This window comes from Rattus norvegicus, chromosome 3 (genome assembly GCF_036323735.1).
Source record: "Rattus norvegicus strain BN/NHsdMcwi chromosome 3, GRCr8, whole genome shotgun sequence".
NCBI lineage: Eukaryota > Metazoa > Chordata > Mammalia > Rodentia > Muridae > Rattus > Rattus norvegicus.
In genome coordinates, this window is record NC_086021.1 from 111,030,355 (window position 1) to 111,051,394 (window position 21,040).

Consider the following 21,040-nt stretch of genomic DNA (forward strand, 5'->3'; position numbering starts at 1 on the left):
GAGGTTGGGGAAAACCTCCAAGATAGGCAGCGTTTTGGAGGTCTGTCAGTTTGTTGGACTCGATGTAGGAAATCACGCCATTTCATCCAAGAAAAGGCTCTAAGCAAACATCACTTTGTTCCAACAAGGGTTTTTTTTCCCCTCAGAAAGTACACACTTTCTTATTAATAGGGGGCTGAGGAGGTGAGACCAATTCAGAGAGAAGGAAGGATACAGACACCACTTCAGTTCACAACAGATTCTAGGACTCACAGGGCAGAACAGAGAGGTCTGAGATATGGATGCCCACTGGGTGTAAGGGTGCCTATGTGTGCAAGCATGTGTGTGTGCTTACAGAGGCAGGGAAGGTACTAGATGGGGCGGCTTCTCACCATTTCTCTTCCTGGACTCCTCCTTTGTCACTTTCTGCTGTGTCATTCCATTCTGGGGTGAGCACCTCCCTGAGCTGGGCTTCCCTGATTCGTTGCTGATGACAGAGCCATTCTCACTGGGCGACCTGCTGGAGGTAACCATAGCAACAGGGTAGACAGTAAGTTTCGACTACAACAGCCTCCTTTCAAGGTTATTTTATTTGCAGTTTCAGTGGCAAAGAAGAAATGATACAGGAGACAAAAGAAACAAAAGCCACTTACACTGGCACGTGCGCGCACACACACACACTCCCAGGTGAGGTGCCCGGCGAGTTGTTCTCAAGATCATTTACTGTTCTGGGCTCTCTGGACAAGTTCAGTGAGCCCAGCCCGCAGTCTCACCTCTGTTTCACTCAGCTCTCTGGATACTGACTGTTTAGGTCACAGGAGCACCTTCAGCCATGCATAAAAAACACACTACTCTTTGCCTATTCACCACAGCACAGAGATTAAATCTCTCCACCATGGGAGAGCTGTGCACCTGCACACTCTTGACTAGTAACTACTTATATATTTTTGAAATACTGATTTGGGCTGCACATTCCTCCAGGAGAAACCTTTTGTTGCCCTTTTCTGTGCAAAGCATCCTACGCGCCTATGGACATCTGAGAGCTAACAGCCGGGGCACCCTCTATGTGACCGAGACTCTGCTGAGTGCCTTCAGACCTCGTCACTGATCATAATAAAGGCCGCTGATTTGGAGATGGCTCGCCTTGGTCAGAAAGTGAGAAATGTGGAGTCATGGAGGCCAAGAGTAGTTTCCAGGGCTTAGCAAGGTGGCAACAAGTCACCCTCACCCCAGAATGTCCTCTATGTCTTAAGCAGCAGCCTCAGATAGGAGCAGGTCACAGGGCCCTGATCCCTTCTTCAGGACTGGACTTTCACCTCTAGGACTCTGGGAAGATGGGCTCCTGACCGACCGCTGCCTTTGGAGTGTGCTCTCCCTTAGGCCTCACAGCCCACCTTGAGGTAAATCGTGAAAAGACTGACCTTCCTGTGTGGACGATGATCAGGGGACAAGTACTTAGAGATAGATCTCTTGTTGTTCTACTGACAGTTGCCCACATTTAGGAAATACAGAGGACTGATGCTTGTGACAGAAAACTGACTAGACGCTATCATTGTGGGGCTATCAAGGGACGCTAGCCCTTGATCATTGTGGGGAAGCTGTGGACTCCACTCTTCTTCCTTCTCCTCTGCCTCTACCACTACTGGTGTGAGGTTAGAACACTCGGTTCTGGGCCTGTTGGCACCTGTACAGGCTAGTCTTACATCACCTTGACACACAAACTAAAGTTACCTGAAAGAAAGGAACCTCAGTTGAGAAATACCTCCATAAGATTCAGCTGTAAGGTGTTTTCTTAATTAGCAATTGGTGGGGGGAGGACCCAGCCCATGGTGAGTGGCGCCATTCCTGGGCTAGTGGTCCTGGGTTCTATAGGAAAGCAGGCTGAGCAAGCCACAGGTAGCAAGACGGCAAGCAGCACCCATCCATGGCCTCTGCATCAGTTCCTGCCTCCAGGTTCCTAACCGGTTTGTATTCCTGTCCTGACTTCCTTGGATGGTGAATAGCAAGGTGAAGTGTAAGTCAAATAAACTTGCTTTTTGGTCCTGACGTTTCATCACAGCAATAGAAACTCTAACAGAGACAGCACCTGAAAGTAAGTTGACAACAGTGAAGGTTCTCGTAGCCCCTGCCACGTATGCTCTGTAGAACACGAGAACTCAGCAAAGGCACACAGGGCTTGGGAAATGTTTGCTGCTTCCTTCTTTGGAGGCCTCTAACTGCAGTGGAGTATCAGAGGCTCTGATCAACTCTGTCATGGCTTCCTTTTGTTTCACTTAACGCAGCATCTCCCAAGTTAAGTGGCTGAAAAATCTTTAACATTTTATCACATTAGTGCTACAAAGACTATAGGTGGGAAATATAGATCAGACATTAATTGATTGGATGTACATTTATTGCATCCAATTACATATAATTATGTACCCAGCAGCTGTTTGATCACTGTACGCTGTTGTGTGTTGGGGGTGGGAGGCTCACACAGAGACAAAGAGAGACAGAGAAGAGACATAAGCCCTTGAATTGTTTTCAAAATCTGAAAGCTTACAGCACCTACTACTCTCCAGCTGTCTTTATTGGATAAACATATTTTCATTTAACTCTGGGGTGGGGGAGTATTTTATAACCTATTTTACATTTGTAAGCTGCTTAGTGATTTTTTGTAACATATTCTTACCCTTTCCCTATTTGATCCTGAAAGAATTTTCTGATGTTTCTCTCACTCTGAGCAAAGGTGTCAATGAGCACATTTCTGCAGAGAAAAAATAATCCAATCTGCTTTATTCCTTGTTTCTGTCTATATACCTCTATTCACAGTGAGTATTCAACTCAGAACTCCTGGTCAAAATAGAAAGTGTTTGTGTGGTGTATATGTGCGTATGACAGTCATAAAGCTACCTTTGAGAGCTAATACATATCAGCTGTGTAGATGTGGGACTTGGGTAGGAACTAAGCAGTTCCTAAACAGTGGGCTCATCACTAAGAGACCATTTCAAATGTCTATTGTTCCTATGAGTTTGATTATCTGTCCCTTGACCCGACCCATGAATCCCAGTCACAGATAGAGAAGGGCATCACCACGACTACATACAGGAGGAAAGGGACCTGAGCAGATACTGGACGGCCTAGCTGGGACTAATGCTCAGACTTCTGCTTAAAATAAACTTTTAAAAATTTAAGTATATCGGGGTTGGTGTTTTCAGCGGTAGAGCACTTGCCTAGCAAGCGCAAGGCCCTGGGTTCGGTCCCCAGCTCCGAAAAAAAGAAAAAAGAAAAAAAATTTAAGTATATCAATAATTATCAAGTCATTGATTTTTTTCAGTTACAAAATTTGGGGGTTATCAGCAGACCCATTCTGGGAGGGCCTGCAGTCAGCCCATAGGTAGCTGGAATGAGGAAACTGATGTGGCAAGATGCGGAAATCAGAAACCTGGTCCATAATGGGTTTGCTCTTAGATGTGGTACTTAAATGCCCCTCTAAATGGCTTGGTTGGTAAAGTGTCTGCTGTGAAAGCAAGAGGACCTGAGTTTGTTGGTGCAGATTTGTAACCCTAGTATGGGGCAGAGACATACATGTGCACCCCTAGGGCTTGATGGTCAGTTAATCTACCAACTGGTGAGTGCTGGTATGCAGACATAAACATTAACTTTTAGCTTCCACATCAATGTATACACACTGATGCATACACATATGTTCAAACATACATACTTTCCTCCTTCCCTCTCCATCTCCCTCCCCCTCCCCCCTTGTAGGTCTGTCTGTCTTTCTCTCTCTCCAAATGATCTTAGACTTCCAGGGTCCAGGATCTGATATACACAAACAGAGATAGCTCATGTGACAGCCTAGGGAAGGCTGTGATTAGCCCTTAGCAAAATTACATTTTTATGATGAAATAATGAAGCAAGTGTAGCAACTCCTCCCTTTCTCTCTATTTCATAAGCTAACATTTCTTGATAAAAATGGGGATGAATAATTGAACTTAATTAGTAATAGGTGACTCCTTGCTAACGCAAGGAGAAGTGCTTGTTTTCAAACAAATTTCAAAAATTAATCCCTACAGGATTTAAATTATTCAATTTGAATAGGTATAAAAGAATTTTTATTCTTCCCAGAAGTGCTACATCAATATCTGAATTTAGTAATTCTTCCTTTTCAGTTTCTTTTAAATGGGTGATAAGTTGTCAACATAGCTTTATTGTGCTTAGCAAGGATCATCACGAGAATAATACTATAGGTAATGCAATGAATTTGCCCTTCAGATAAGCTGTCCGCCTTCATGTGTTTCATTTCTTCTTGGCTTACTATCCATGCTGGATAGACCATTGCAGTAATGGAACCAACTCTGTTCATATCTCCATGTAACCTAACTTGGGAGATCTTCTACGGCGTCTCCTAACTTGATCATGTGACTTGGTTGGTCAACAGGAAAGAAAGAAACATGACAGAGACTCAAGAAATGTTTGCATTCTGCTGTTTTTCTTTCTGCCCTTGGACACTCACCTTATGGAAAAGCCTGGTGAAGCTATTCTGCTAGAGCGTGAGTCCATGTAGAGAGAGGACCGAGTGTTATGGGCCACCCCAGACATGGCTGTCAGCAAGAGCTTAGTTGACTCAATTTCTATCAATTTGAGTGATGTGCAGGTAACTCTGGATAACACCAGCCAGCTTGGCTCAAACCGGAACCATCCCCCAGAGCTCAAGCTAATGACCCCCCCCCCACCCATGAGCTGGATCATGGCAGTTTGTTTTGAGCATCGATGCTTTGGAGTCTGCTGTTGTGGGCACAAAGATTCTATGTGAACTAATTTATAGTTCTCTGCCTTATTCTCCGCACAAGGGGAAATCCGCCCCTCTGCTCTTCTTCTCTTCATTGTAAGGTGCCAAGAGCTTCTAGAATAAAACAGAGCCTGGTTGCTTGACTTTAGTGCAGAATTTCTGTATTTGATGGACAATCCCTTCTTCTGAAAATCGCTTTGTCTCTTGGCATCTCCTCTCCTGTCTTCCTCCCATCCTTATTTGTGTTTTCACTTTCCTGTGCTGACTCTCGCTCGTCTCCTGCACCTCTAAGCATTGCAGCGCTGCCAGGCCTGGTCCTTGGAGCTTGTCTTCCTTTCTATACCTAGCCCCTCCTAGATGACTCTTTCCCGTCTCGCAGGATACAGAACTCCGCCAACTCCCGTAACTGCCATGTCTACTCTGAGGCTCTCTGTGAACTCCAGACTCATACAGTAATGATTCTTAGTACACTCATTTGTGTACCTAGGGGTGCCTGATGAGCTCATCTCCTCCCAGCCTTCACTAACACAAATGCATGGCAAAGACTTCCAAATCTTACAGGAGCCTGTTACCAGCTTCCTTCTCCGCATTAACAGCCCATGCACAATCACTCTCCGTCCATGTCACTGTGTCTTACCTGGGCCTTCTGGGGTTTCCTTCTTCTACCCTGACTCTCTATAGTCTGTTTTGTACACAGCGCCAGAGTGAACCTTTTCTATACCACAGCATGTCTTTCCCTTTTCCAGCCCTCGATGACTTCTGATCCTTATTTACAATACCAATCCCAGTCTGACTTCGGTCTCTGATAGATGGCATGACCAGCCACAGGCAGCTTCCCTGATTCATGGGCTGCTATTTCCTCCCTGGTGCACACCAGCCTTCTTGACCATGTTGCTTTTCTTCAGGCACATCAAGAATTTCCCTCCTCTGGACTTTGCACACAGTGCTCCATCTGCTTGGAACATTCCTCCCTCAGCAAGCTCCACGTCGGACAGATCATGTCAGTGGTGTCTTTTTCAAACGCCACTAACTGTTAAGATCTTCCCTGATTTCCTATCTAAAACAGCACACCCCCCCAATCTCTCCATACCAGATTTTGTTGCACATGAATAATAGAAAGTTTGTCTTGTTCTCTGGGGCAGCTCCAGTATCTGGTAAACAGCGAACAGACAGCACAAATAAAGGGAAGGGATGGGAAGGGAGGCAGGGAAGTGAGTGTTTCTGGCTTCCATAGTGCTTAGAATGGATTGCATAGTGCATAGAATGGGTTGTTAAGGTCTGTTGCTTCAGCTAACCAATGAGGTCTGCTATTGGCTTCACTGCCTCTTTACGTGGCCATTCCTAAGACTTTGTAATGAGTCTCCCAGCCTCCAGCCTAATCTCTCCTGTCATCTGCACTGCCTTGAGAATGGTCTTAAAGTACAGGCAAGAGGTCACTGTTCTTGGTAGAGTTTTCAGTAGCTTCTCATGGCCTAGGGAGTCAGGTCAGCCCTCTGAGCCTGGAAGTCAAGGCCGTCCATAATTTTAATCCATCTTCTGGTTTCCTATTCTATGATGTCCTAACTATTGTGAAGGCTGAGCTCCAGGGAAGTCCTATGTGCAGAAGCCAATGCTTACCTCGTTTCCTTTCCCAGATGATATTTACCCATTCCCACCTACTTAGACCCCTCCAGCCTCGGAGGTTCAGTGGAATAGCACCACTGTGTGAGAGATGTTTGGATGGCATTGTGGGTCTTTGTTGTCTCTGGTCTCTGCCACTGTGCTTTGGTCAGACCCCACTATGGGCACCACACATTGTCATGCTTGCTCTCTCGTCATTAATCTCCAGGTCTTCCCATCACAAGATTCAGCCTGACATATTTTTACAGTCCTTCTAATGCCACTCGAAGAGCTCTGGTTATTTTTCCTTTCTATATTCTCTTTTTCCACGTTCCCATGTATGTAGTGTACAAGTGTGTGCACGAGTGTTTGCGTGTGTGTGTAGACATAGGCATGAGTGTGCATCTGTGTGTGGAGGTTTGAAGTTACTGTCACTCACCACTGCCAACTGTGTCAAGAGCTTTTTGCTCATAGTAGAAACTCAGCATGGGATTCTGACTGAGAGCAGAAGCTTCACTGAGACACTTCTAGGGAGAACCACAACTGTCACGAATCAAAGGCACCTTTAGAGGTGCTAACAATGTATGACATCAGAGCCAAGTTTGCTGTCATAAATAGAAGGGCTTCCTCGCCACTGCTGACCAACCATGAGTCCTCACGAGGAGCTTTCATGATGCAATGACTCCCATCTTCTCTCTGCTCTCCTTTTCAACATTCAGAGCGAGCATGAGGGAGTCTTAAACAGGCCAGTGGGCTTCACCTGAGCGCCACAGCTCTCACCATCAGTTATTTCCCCTGCTGACGAAAGGACAGGATGTGGCCATGCCTACCTCTTTCTGGTTTCAGTGGACTTAGCCGTCTTGATGGTACTGCCATCCTGAGCCGTGTCTCTTTCCTGAGGAGTATCTCTGACAGGTATGGGGAGGACCACCGTTTCCTGAGTCACAGGGATGACCTCCTCATCTGCCCCTTGCTGGCCCAGATGCTGCTTGGCGTAGTCAAAGCCTTGCACAGGCTGTGAAGAGGAAGAAAGTATGAAGTCATACTTCTAGAGAACTTTCTCTAACAACTTTGAGAAGAGATAGACGGCAAAATATATGTGGTGGGGCTGAACCCATCTTTCTGCTGTATGAAAGTTAATTCAAATCTGTATATTATTTCTCTTACAAAGTCAGAATCCACATTAATTCTACTGGATTAAGAATTTCAACAGAACAGGCTATCCCAAAAGCTGTTGCCTGTCTGTGGGATATGTTCTAGCTGGGCTGCCTTGTCTGGCCTCAGTGGGAGAGGAGCACCCAGTCCTGCAGAAACTTGAAGTTACCAGGGTGAGAGGGTACCATACCCAGAGTAGCCCCACCTGCTCAGAGGAGAAGGGGAGGGTGACGGGTGAAGGACTATGGGAGGGGTTGACTGAAAGGGGGAGGTGAATGGGATGTAATATAAATAAGTAAAAATAAAATAATATGGAATCTCCACAGGTAAAATTTGTTCAGAAAAATGAAGAGTGGATAAAAGAGGTGATCTGGTGTTGGATAGGGAACCTTTTCCAAGGACTGTACACCACTCATTTTAATTCAATAGATGCTGCTGCTGGAATTCATCATGTGTATGTTAATTAAGATATCATAGGTTCCATGCTGTCCCCTATCTGGAAATACCTAGTTATCGCTTTGTCTAACACTATGTACTCAGTTTTACCAAGACAGCAGGACTACAAACCTTAACCTTCTCATCCAAGACATGAAGGCTGTCTGTCTTGCTTTACACCCACCCTGTGCACAGTAAGGCAGAGCGCAGATCTGAGGAGTAGGAGGTATGTCACCGAGCATGAAGCTACAGTCATTGAACAGCATGTGGAAAGTAGGGAGTCAGTTTTTAATCCAAACTTCTCTTGGAAGCATGGCGCCTCTGATGCCAGTCATCTTGGGAAATCAGCAAGGCTTTGCCAGTATCTGAAACAGTATCTGAGTGGATGAGGCAGCCATGAGCAGAATCCAACAACCATCTCTTAGTGGGGTGGTAAAAACCAAGAGGCATGTGTAGCCATCCCTGGGTGTGTCCCTGTGCCACAGGGATAGATCAGCAATGCAAGTTAGGGTCAAATGCCTGACATATACCAAGTGCTCAGACTGTGTTAGGATATTGCTATTTGCTTCCTTGTTAGGTGACGGCCCATCTGATTATCATCAAGAAAACATGGAGACAAAACTGGCTTGCTACTATGCAGGTCCAGCCATTAAGATGACATCACCTCGTCATCTAGAAAGTTCACACTCAAGAACTATGCAATCAAGTTACAAGAATAAGTCTCAAAAAAAAGCAATCAATCAATCAAACAAATCAACAAAACTTGATAATATTTTAAATAAGTAATCCTATTATGATTTTGTGTTGAGTCATATTGATCGCTGTCCTGGGACATGGGAACTACAGGTTATAGGTTGGACATACCTGATAGGATCTATCAGAATTTGTTGGCATCAGCACCCCCACCCCACCCTGGCAGCTAATGAGGCTAGGGGTGCAGTAGGAGTGTTCCTGCCTGGTTTGAGGTTTTGGCTTTTGTGATACTGGGGAATTTAGCCTTCAGCCTTGTACAGGCTAGGCAGGTGCTCTGTCAGTGAGCTATATCCCTGGCCTTGCTCTAACCAGATTTAAAATGCCATGCTCTGGATTGGATGACAAACCTCCCTGCTGTGTTCCAGACAGGGTCGGGGCTTTACTGCTAGTCTAGCAAAGCATCTTTACCAGAGTTACTTAGAGCTCCACTGTGGACAGTTCTCCAGTTCCCTGCCAAGCTCAGCCCGAGGAGTAAGTTTACCTGACGCAGTCTTCTGAGTATGACCAGTAGCATTCTGAGGCCAGGACCTGGTGACTGGGATTCTGAACTAGTGGCTGCTAAGGAAAGACACCTCTCTTTCCCCTCTTCTCCCTCAGTTCCACAAGAAGCAGAATGGAGCCTGCAGAAGTCCCTAGAACACAAATCCCTTGCTCCTTAGTTAGTTGGGCCACACTGGGCTTGACCTTCAGACTATTCCTTGAAGCTGTGCCTTTCTCTCCAGGTCTACTGTGCAAGGCCCATCCGAGATGGACCTCCAAGGTTATCTTCCTTTAACCCCTGACTGCTGGTGCCACTCCCTCTTGAGAAGCATTTTGTAGCATTCATACTCTTTGCAAAGGCGTTCAAGGCCTTGCATGCTTGGCTGAGCCTTATTTCCTGTGCACTCCTTTTCAGCCACACACCTCCTCGTCCTATTCTATTCCCTCAGTTCTACCAACACTAGTGTTTGTTGGGTCCTGCTATGTGTGCTGGAGTCACAGACTGAGTAATAACTGGTGGTGACCCCTGAGGAGCTCAGGTTTTCATTCCCCTGCAATGCTATTGGCACAGCAGAGAGCACACATCACAACTGCATCCTCACTGCGGTCACAAAGGTGGGTGCCTTGAGCCTCTGTTTATAAGGAGAGGTTGGAATTTGGAGGGGTTAGGAATTTCACTTCAGATCACCTTGCTGGTCTGAGATGGAGCCAGCATTTGAACACAAGAGAGTGTCAAAACATCTAACTACGATTCATGGATTCACCCCACATCCCTCCTTCCCCTTTGTCCTCACCATCTTATCTGTGTCATTTGCTGTGCCTGGCCTGGTTGCTGCCCTGACTGACACTATGGGGTATGAGAAGTCTCCAGCAGCCAAGACTAACTAACCCAGGGATGGGACAAGAAGGCTCAGTCCCCATCTTCACTCTCTGCCGCTCTCTCTTGATTTGACCCCACAGCCTTCACCCTGTTTATCCACTGGATATATTTGAAGTCTGGGTCACTTATGAGTGGACGAAAAGGGAGGTATTAATAAACAACAGTTTCCCAAGGGACCATGGTTAGCAACTTAGTCATTTTTAAAACAGTTCAGCACATAAAACATGGACTGACCCTGGACTCTGACCTCATAGGTAGCAATGAATATCCTAGTAAGAGCACCAGTAGAAGGGGAAGCCCTGGGTCCTGCTAAGACTGAACCCCCAGTGAACTAGATTGTTGGGGGGAGGGCGGCAATGGGGGGAGGGCGGGGAGGGGAACACCCATAAAGAAGGAGAGGAGGAGGGGGAGAGGGATGTTTGCCCAGAAACCGGGAAAGGGAATAACACTCGAAATGTATATAAGAAATACTCAAGTTAATAAAAAAAAAACAAAAAAAATTAATTTCTCTTTTTGTTTTTGCAACAGACCGGTGTTGGAAGCAAGTCTTCCATCAGTATAGGAAAAATACAAAAGCTCAGAGAAGGTCAATGGATACCCAGGGAAACACAGCCAAGTGGTAAAACTGGAGCCTATCTCCTCGCTTCCGACTCTCCGGACAATGCGCTCAACCTTTCACTTGAAAATTACCCAAGGTCATTCAATTGCTTACCTGACACACATTGGTTACTTTCAACCTCAGTAATCAATATCACTCTCATATCGGTTCCACACACTAGCCAAATCAAAGAACAGTTTCCACACTGGGGACGCAGAGTTTAGTGGCAGAGCACTGGCCTGGCATGCGAGGCACTAGGTTCAATCCCTGGGACCGTTACCAGTAGAGCAGTGGTTATCGCCAATCACTTTAAAGGCAGACTGCTATATTACTTTTTTTTTCTTTTTTTTCGGAGCTGGGGACCGAACCCAGGGCCTTGCGCTCGCTAGGCAAGCGCTCTACCGCTGAGCTAAATCCCCAACCGCTATATTACTTTTTAAGACAAAGTACACGAAGCAATAAAAGTCGATTTGTATGTGAAATTTATTGTAGACCAGGCATAGCTTAAAGCAATTTACAGGCCTGCATTCACTTGATCTTTACAACTGCTTATCCATAAATGGTGCTACTATCCCTATTTGGCCGATGGGAGGCTTGAGGCACAATGAGATAATATAACTATGTCGAGGTCGTATGTAAGAAAGAGGAAAACAGTGGCTGTTCTAAGGGGATGAACGGCTTCTCCCAGGCAGTTTGTGCCAGCCACTGCAGGCCCTACAAGGTCCACCCTGTGTCTGGGTGGGCTCTGACAACTTTCTTCTTAAAGACACCTGTTCCTGATGTTTTCTTTATATGGAGAAAGACTGAGAGGAAAGGCTGCAAATTCACCACAAAGAGGGGCGACTGCAAAGAAAGGAGGTAAGAAGAGCCATGCTAAGCTCTCGATGCTCCCCCTGCAGTGTCCAGCTGATGACAATGACAACAGGGTGTGTGTGTGGAGCTTGTCTCTGAAGAGGGTGTGTGATCCTCACTTCGGCCTCAGCTCCCAGAGAAGCCTCGCCTACCTTCTCTGCTTAGCGTGCTACGTATATTACCGAGTCTCAGGAAGGGTCTCCAGGATCTCCTCTGGCTCTGCAGCCTGCATTCTGAGGATGCAGTGAAGCCCCTGGGCCATCTGCTTTGCCTACCGGTTGGTGGCCATGGCTGACTTCCTTACTGGGCCTTGCCCCTCATTGAATTCTGCTCACACTTTTAATGCAGCAGCTCTGTCTCTCAAACACTGCAGTGTCCCTGACTCTCCCCAGCAGGACTGCAGCACCAGGCAGTTCCACTCGGCTGGCTTCCTGCGACAAAGGGGCTTTGGGAATTAAAGTGTCTCACCCAGCCTCACTGTGGGAGAGACAGCCAGCTGAACCACAGGACCATAAGCAGTCAGCTCCTGGGACGTGGGTCAGCTTGATTTTCAGCAGCAGGTAAGGAGCTCAAGGAGCTCAGTGCCTGGGATAGGCACACGGAAGGAGCTGTGCATAGCTACCAACGTCTCGTCTGTTCCAGCTCCAGAGAGCTTTCACGACAGCAGGGGTGCTGCTCATACCAGGAGATGAATGAAGATTTTGGTTTAACTGAAACTCCCCTTTCTAACTCCGGGATGGCCTGTTTTGCATTCCTGCACTTGGCTGTGATTCTGGTAATTGCTTGTTATGTCTAAAAGACTCACGTCGTAAGCAAGCTCAGATGGGAATGAAATATTCTGTCTTGGAGCAGTCTCATTTTTCACAGCTCGGCAATTCCCAGTGTACCCTTCTCTCCAACACCCCACTGTGTCTGGGAAGCAGGTGCCTTATGTCAACAGGCACAGAACAACATTCTTTGGGGGTTGGTGCCTCAGGAGACAAGACTGTCTAATCAGGCTCCAGCCTCCCCACAGATGTAACCGCTTACTGTGTAATAAAAGTACCTTTGATTTCTTATACTCAAGTGAGCTGTGCTCATGTAAACAGAGCAGAGGCCAGCGTGACCCTCCAAGCTGCGTGGCCGACACAAATCTCAATGTACAGGAAGTCAGAGGGAGTGGGAACTTGCTGTCCCATGTCTACCCGGTCAAATGAAGGTTAGAGGTTCAGAGCTGGGAGCAGAAACTCTGCCAGGTCGTAGAGTGTGTGTAGGTACATAACATAGAGTAAGCTCCAAGAAGGCTGGGAAACAGCTCGTCGCTAAACTGCCTGCTATACAGGAGTGATTTGGGTCTCCAGAGCCCATGTAAAAGCTGGTGTGGTGGCATGTATGTGTAACCCTGGAGCTGGTAGGTACCGAGGCTCACTGACCAGGCATTTAGTAAGCTGTTGGTTCAGTCAGAGATTGCGAAAAAACAAAGGTGGCATGTGATAGAGGAAGACGCTTTGCCTGACAGAAACTCTGGTCCCATATGCACATACTATGTATGCACACACACTGACAAGTACATACAACATATACACACACACAGAATGCACACACACAGGCACAGGAACATGCACATACATGAACGTGCATGCACATGCACATACACATTAACAAGTACACACAACATATACACATATACACATACACACACATGCACATACTCACATTAACGAGTACACACAGCACACGCACACACAGGCACAGGCACACACATGAACATGACACATGTACAAGAGAGAGAGAGAGAAAGAGAGAGAGAGAGAGAGAGAGAGGGGGGGGGTGCAGGCCTTAGTCACCCCTTCATTGTCTGTGGTATGCCTGGACAAGTCCCAATGTCTCTCTCCCCTAGATTTCTTGGCAGTTAAGTGAGAATAATGAAACCTGCCCTGACTGTGACCTACCTCCCAGGGCAGCTGTGATGAACAAATGAGGTGACAGACCCAGAAGAGCCAGCAGATTGTAAGGCGTTATTTAAACACCGGGTATTACAGATTGGACATTTCCCGCAGGGACTATCACAAAGGCAGCTGTGTGACTGGAAAATTAGCCTTCCGAATGTCTTCAGTCCACCCTCCCCTGTCACCAGAGGGGATTGGGGAACAGACATGTAGATGACAGAGGAAGGATGGGGCTCTATGCCAGGCTCTCTTCGAGCTACTGAATTGATACTTGGTAGTTGCCAGCCTAACCCTATAGCTTGTTCATCATGACCATGGCTGAAGCAGAGTCATTAGTGGAACAAAGAAACTTCTGGGAGTCCGTGTTTCCAAAGAGGTTTTGTGTGGGGCCAAGAGACCTGTCTGCCTGGGCCACTGCAACAAACAACCATTAATGAAGAGGTTTTAAAAAGGCAGATAGTTTCTGGGGGCTGGAAGGCTGAGGTTCAGCACATCTGGGCTTTGGTGAGCGCTCACTGCTGGGCTGGAGAATGTCTACTTCCTGTGTGTTCTTGTGGTGGAAGAGGCTAGAGGTCTCCCCAGGGCTTACTAATCTCACTCCTGGGACACACCTTTGTGGCCCAGTTATCTCCCCAAAACAACCTCGTAACACCTTCACATCTGTGTCTAGGAGGCTCAGACAGTTACAGGCTTAGTCTTACCATTAGTCCTGCTGCCAACTAGCCATGCAACCAGGAAGGAGTTGAAGGGATTTCTTTCACTAGTACAAGGAGGTGGATTCAATTATTAAGTGATATCTAAGGTCTTTCATATCTTTCTTGCTGCTGATTGTCTGTGTCTCAGTTTCTCTATCTGTAAAAATAATGGTTCTTCCTTCAGAAGATACGATGATGGCTAGAGATTTCCTGTACCAACCACTTGAACGTGTTTGTGGGAGAGAGTTGGCAGAAGGGAGAAGCATGTGCTATGACTGATGATGACAAAAAGGTTCTCCTTCAAAATGAGGATTCGACCATGATTCTGAAGGTACTTGTTTTGAAGCCTGGGAGAAAGGCAGGCAGAGCCCCAGGCAGACCTCCTGGCCTCTCCATGCCCGTACGTACCTTTGCTCTCTGAGGCAGGTTTATCATGGTGTCTGGCTTGAAGTCGTTCTTGTTCTTCCTACAGAGCACGGCAGTGATGATGATGATGATGATGGTGACCACGGCGATGGGAGCCAGCACTGCAGCGATGATCCACAGGTTGTTGGGTGGGTTCTTTACCACGGCTATGGGAAAGAGCCAGTGAGAAGCACATGACCAAGAGCTCCAGGTAGGTGAAAGCCACCCAGATGTAACTCCCAACCCCAAGGCAGGAGGCAGGAAGAGGCAGAGCTCCAAAGCCTCTGCCCTGGCAGCTGTGTGGCCTTGGGCAAGTTGCTCGAGCTCCCCCAGCCTCAATTTCCTTGTCCGTAAAGTGAGAGCACCACTCTGTGGAGCTGTAGTGCAGTTCTCAGCAGACACTCACTCTGCTCACCTTGGCACGCGTCTCTACTGTTACCAAGAGCACAAAGAGCAAGACCAATCACTGTCCGTTTTTCTCGCTGGTGATAATCAAAAGAGGAAAAAAATGTGAGGATTAGAAATGGATGTTGGAGTGGCTGGAGAGAGGGCTCAATGGATAGGAGCTTTTTCTTGTAAGTGTGACGACCTTAATTCAAGTCTCTAGCACCCACACAGAAATCTAGGCATGGCTGTGTTTGTCTGCACTGAGCAAAGGAGGGTCATAAACAAGCAAATCTCAGGAGCTCATTGGCTAGCCTGACTAGCTGACATGGCAAGTTTCTAGTCACACACACCACATACCACACCACACCACACACACACACACACACACACACACACACACACATACACACATCATACATACATACACACTACACACATACACACACACCACACATACCACACACACACCACACACATACAGACCACACACACACACACACACACCACACACACTACACACACATACACACATCATACATACATACACACTACACACATACACACACACCACACATACCACATACATACACACACACCACACACATATATACACACTACACACATACACACACATCACACACACACATACACATCACACATGCATACCACACACACACCACACACCACACACACACACCACACATACACACACCCCCATACCACACACACACCACACCACACACACCATACACATCACACACATATACACACACCACACACACACCATACATCACACACATACCACACACACCACACCACACACACACACACACACACACACACACACACACACACACACACCCCTATGTTGGAGTCAGGCACAAGAGCCACCAAGAGATGACTCAAGCTATAGTAGTAACATCGCGCTGTGAGTGAGAAGTAGAAAATGCAGCATGAGCAGATGGTTCACCCTCAGACCGGTGTCTGGGAGGCTTAGAAAGGCCTCAGACTAAGCGCTAGGATCAGCCTGTTCTCAAAACCAGAGTAACGATAAGTGATGAGAACTGCAGGTGTCTTTAGGGAGTAGGGCAGGAATATAACCCAGAAGGAATGGCAGGGAGCTGGCCATGCTCTGTACCATGATAGTTTGGTTCGTGCAGCTGTATGCATTTGTCAAAACTCATCAGGTGACACATTTAAGATTTGTACATCCCCACTGGGTATACATTTTACTGCAGTGTCAAAAGCATAGAGTAAATGCGGGTCAGTGATGCGCCTGCCGCATGTTTAGGACTGAGTTGGTGACTCACTTTGAATTACATGTGGAAGGGTTGCAGGGGAGGTAGGTAAACCAAAGCAGGGCAGAAAGAGACAGTAGGTGCTAACTGCCGGTTCTAGAAGGGTGGATACAAGGGCAGCTACTGCATGTTTCAATGTTTGGTTAAGCTATGCTAGGAGAATGTGGGAAAAGGGAGAATCGCTTGGTGTGGACTGAGTGAGCCCCTCCCAGGATCACACACAGGGATTTTGGGAAATATTTCAGATGTGGAGTAAGAAAACCAGGAGTCCCAACAAATGCCTGCAGGAAGACTCACAGGAAGGAGGTGAAGTCTGCAGTGATGTAGAGAGGAACCAAAGCTCAAGAAGGACTTGCCCATGGCAGGAGACTGCCCTGAATGCAGGTGTTTGAGCTGTCGGGTTTCAGCTAGCTGCTCTGGCTTGGTGACACCATCACTAAGGCTGGGGACAGAGGACAACTTCTAATCGTTGACTCTCTTTCCACCAGGTGGATTCTGGGACTCGCACTCAGGTCCCAGGCTTGAAAGCAAGCTCCACTACCTACCAAATCATCTCAGTGGTCCCCAGAACACAACTCTCTATTCTCTCTCTCCCTGATCTGCTTTTCCTAAGGCGTTTTCACTCCCATTCTTCCTCTGCAGCACAGCAAGCCACCATCAACTCCCTAGCTGTGCTGGCTCTCTTCTGCTTATCTAGCATCCTGCACATGAATCCTGTCTCTGTCATCAGACTCTCCCAGGGTCTGCCTGTCCTGCAGGCTACGGGTAATGTCTCTGTACCGCAGCCCTGGTCACAGCAGCAAGGTTCTAAAACACGTCACCATGTGCATTCGTTCATCTCCTGTCACTGATGTGTGTGTGCATGTGTGTGTGTGTGTGTGTGTGTGTGTGTGTGTGTGTGTGTGGTGTGTGCATGTGTGTGGTGTGTGGTATGTGTGGTGTATGCATGTGTGTGTCTCTATGTGTGTCTGTGTGTGATGTGTACATGTGTATGTGCATGTGTATGTCTGTGTGTGTGGTATGTGGTATGTGTGGTGTGTGCATGTGTGTTTGTGCGTGTGTGTGTGTGTGCATGTATGTGTCTATGTCTGTGTGTGTGGTGTGTGGTATGTGTGGTGTGTGCATGTGTGTGTGTCTGTGTGTGTGATATGTGCATGTGTGTGTGTGCATGCATATGTATGTGTCTGGGTATGTGTCTGGGTGTCTGGGTGTATGGTATGTGTGGTGTGTGTGTATGTGCGTGTGTGTGATGTGTGCATGTGTGTGTGTCTGTGTGTATGTGTGTCTGTGTGTGATGTGTACATGTGTGTGTGCATGTGTGTGTGCGCATGTATGTGTCTGTGTCTGTGTGTGTGGTGTGTAGTATGTGTGGTGTGTGCATGTGTGTGTGTCTGTGTGTGTGAATGATATGTGCATGTGTATGTATGTGCATATGTATGTGTCTGGGTGTGTGTCTGTGTGCCTGGGTGTGTGGTGTGTGGTATGTGTGTTGTGTGCGTGCGTGCGTGTATGTGTGTGTGTGTGTGTGTGTGTGTGTGTGTGTATGTGTGTGTGTGTGTTGGTCAATGGGGCATCCTCAGGGCCTTTCCCATAATGAGTGTTCAACCAGAAGCTCAAGGTTTAAGAATGTAAGCTGCTATTGTACCTGTTGCAATGAGATCAAGCTAGAAGGGAAAATCTCATCTCCATAATTATTCCAGCCCATGCTTTAAATTAGTTTACTTACAATCTACTTTATGTTTGGTCTCTTATACGTTTGGTTAGCATGAGTCTTCCTAACTGCTGAACTTGAGTTACTGCTCGGCCCTCACAGCCCAGGACTTAGACCCTGCAGTACAAAAGCCCCGCTGTCATGCACCACATGGGGATCATCTGTCTGAGGAGCTGGCTGGCCCTTTTCTCACTTCAGTCACCTCACCTTCAGCTGGTCCCTTGTTAGCCAAGTTCTGCCTGTTATCTGGCTGCCCTAGGGCTCCGAGTCTTATTAGTATAGAAGGATTTCTCTTTCTACGGTTCGTATCAATCAGTGATTAATCACATTATTAACTTCTGAAAACAGCTCATTAGATAATGTGCCTCTGTTGACATTGCATCTAATTGCCCCTGCTCTTAGCAGCTTGTATTTATATGTGAGTTCTGTGCCATTAACATTTTCTAAAGCTCAGAGCATCAAAGTATCACTAATGCCCCTTTTAGGTTAGGCTATTTTATCCCAATAGAGATCAGGATATTAGATTCATTACCTGATAGAGATACACGTGCAATATATCAGAGTATACTATAAATGCATATCAATATATACATACATACATACATATCAAATTATACATATGCATATAATTAGTAGGAAAAGAATAATTATAGACTCTGATTTTCATTTGGTTTTATTGTTTAGGTGGATGACTTTCTTTTTGGTGCGGTATATGAAATTCCTTCACTTCTACTTAAATGGGGGGAGAGAAAAGATTTATTTTATAGGGTTGGGGATTTAGCTCAGTGGTAGAGCGCTTGCCTAGGAAGCGCAAGGCCCTGGGTTCGGTCCCCAGCTCCGAAAAAAAGAACCAAAAAAAAAAGATTTATTTTATGCACATTAATATATTCCTTTAGCGGTCAAAATGATATTAAAGTTAGGTCAATTGAAGTCATCCAAACGTAATGTACTCATTGGCCTGTGATCTAAAAGTATGAGGCCATGGACAGGGTGCAAAGGCATGAGTGGTCATTTAAACTGCAAGAGGGTCAGTAGAGGACAGAGGGGAAAAGATGATATGTAAGCTCGGATGCCGCCTTGCATCAGACACAATGACACGGCCTTTGCCTGCATGTGCTCTCATGCTGTCCCACAGGTGAGCAATCTGAGAGCCATGGTGATTGGACAGGTTCCAATCATCTCTCTAAAGGGGTCATCTCTCTAAAACAGGTCCCTTCTGAGCTGTCATGAATGGAAGTGTGAGCCTACAGCTGTATGTCCCTTCTGAGCTGTCATGAATGGAAGTGTGAGCCTACAGCTGTATGTGTGCTCCAACTCACACGTAACATAAGCATTAGCCCGGAGGATCCAAACAGTGTAAACACAGACTGTGTGATTCCCTCCCGGACAGACGCTGAAAGAGAGAGAATCCACTCAACCATGGTTCAAGCTTGTTTCTCAGACACTGGAGTCTGTAGCCGGGTGAATCTACCCAGAGCTCTACTGAGCAATGAGTGTTCATTCTGAGCCTTCCTGCCAAGGCTTCTCCTCCATGAACTCAGCCCATGAGTTTGGTGGGCTCCTCTCCTGTGCTTCAACCTCACCACTTGCAACTCTTCCTTCCTGTGGACCCCCTTACTCAGCCTCACACACTCTTCTGTCTGGACCTAGGTCTTAGATGACTTCAGGAATCTTTCTGTCCCCTCCCACCTCCTACAGACTGACCATTCACTGATCCTCTTCATGATCCCCAGCAACTTAAATCACACCCTCATCTCTCAGTATCTGCAGCCCTTCCTGCCTATGTTTTCTCCGTGGCACCTGCCAACATCTAACATAATATTTATTTGCCTACTCAGAACAAGGATGGTGAGTGGTGAGGATACTCTCAAGGCTGAAGCATTGGATGGGAAGGGCAAACGGGCTACAGAGCAGGAATAGCCTGATGTGCTGGTTAGGCTTTTGTCAACTTGACACAAGCTACAGCTTTCGGGGAAGAAGGAACCTCAATTGAGAAAAAAATGTCCCCAACAGATTGGCCTGTAGAAATGTCCGCGGGGCATTTTCTTGACTAATGATTGATGTGGGAGGTGCCACCTCTGGCTAGGTGGTCTTAGGTGGTATAAGAAAGAAACCCAAGTGAGCAAGCCATGGAGAGTAAGTTCCTCCATGGTCTCGTCAGTTCCTGCCCTGATTTCCCTCAGTGATGGGCTATGCCATGGGAGTGCAAAATGCAATAAACCTAATCCTCTCCACGTTGCTTTATCACAGCAACAGAGAGCAAACCAGGATACCTGGAGGCCAGGCTGCAAAGAGACCTGAGTGTGCGTTGAGCAGGAGTTACCATGGAGATCTGCTTCCAAGACTGTGCGCTTTATCCTATAGATAACAGGGAGACAGTAATGTTCCTATGGAGTTGATGTAAGAGCAGAACCCAAATGTGATTCCAGTGATTCTAACTACAGTGTGGGAGACAGATCACTGTGCGTGTGGGGAGGCTCCTGCTGCCGATAACAATGGAGAGAACAAAGACATGGAGAATGACATTGGATGTATGGGTCATTGAAAAGACCTGAGGGAGCCAGGGAACGGAGACAAACGGCTTCAGGAGTGGGCAGCAGCATTTGCATCCTTAGTCCAATCTCTTTGCATTCCTCAAAACCAGACTCTTCCAGATGGCCCTACACATCTAACTCGACATGAATTCCTTCTTCTGGTGCCTTCTGTCATCCCCACCAGCAGCAAAGTCCTCCTGGCCTCAGCTCCTCCCTTCACTTCTTGCATTCACTGAGGACTGTTCTCCTCATCTTTTTCCATCTACCACAGGTCTGGAGCAGAAAGGAAGTCCCAGAACAAACAGGCCAAAAGGAGCCTGGACCAGAAAAACGGTGGCAAGGAAGGGCCAGAGCCTGGTTGCTGAGAATTCCTAGGGAATGGTGGTGTGTTCCGAGGTATCCAGAGAGGACTGCAGCAGGACTAGAGGATATGTGTGGATGGTGGACTCAGGTGAGTGTTCATGCCTGCGTACTCATGGAGACCAGAGAGGGATGTTAGACATTCTTCACGGCTACGTGCTGCCTTATTATCTTGAGATATTCCCAGTAGAAAACCTCAGCAATCCTCCTGTTTCTTTCC

The 21,040-nt window shown here is 46.9% G+C and overlaps 1 protein-coding gene across 5 annotated transcripts in view; it reads right to left on the bottom strand.

The window, feature by feature from the left end:
- D430041D05Rikl (RIKEN cDNA D430041D05 gene like) overlaps positions 1-21,040 on the bottom strand; it is a 275,831-nt gene that overhangs the window by 68,877 nt on the left and 185,914 nt on the right. For 3 of the 5 annotated variants that reach the window (XM_039106457.2, XM_039106456.2, NM_001419547.1), the window contains 3 exons: positions 14,534-14,697; positions 7,180-7,364; positions 372-499 (listed from right to left, as the gene is read on the bottom strand). In XM_039106457.2, coding sequence (XP_038962385.1) covers positions 372-499; positions 7,180-7,364; positions 14,534-14,697 — 477 coding nt within the window. The remainder of the gene's footprint in view (positions 1-371; positions 500-7,179; positions 7,365-14,533; positions 14,698-21,040) is intronic. The other 2 variants (XM_008762075.3, XM_017592182.3) reach the window with 1 other exon arrangement.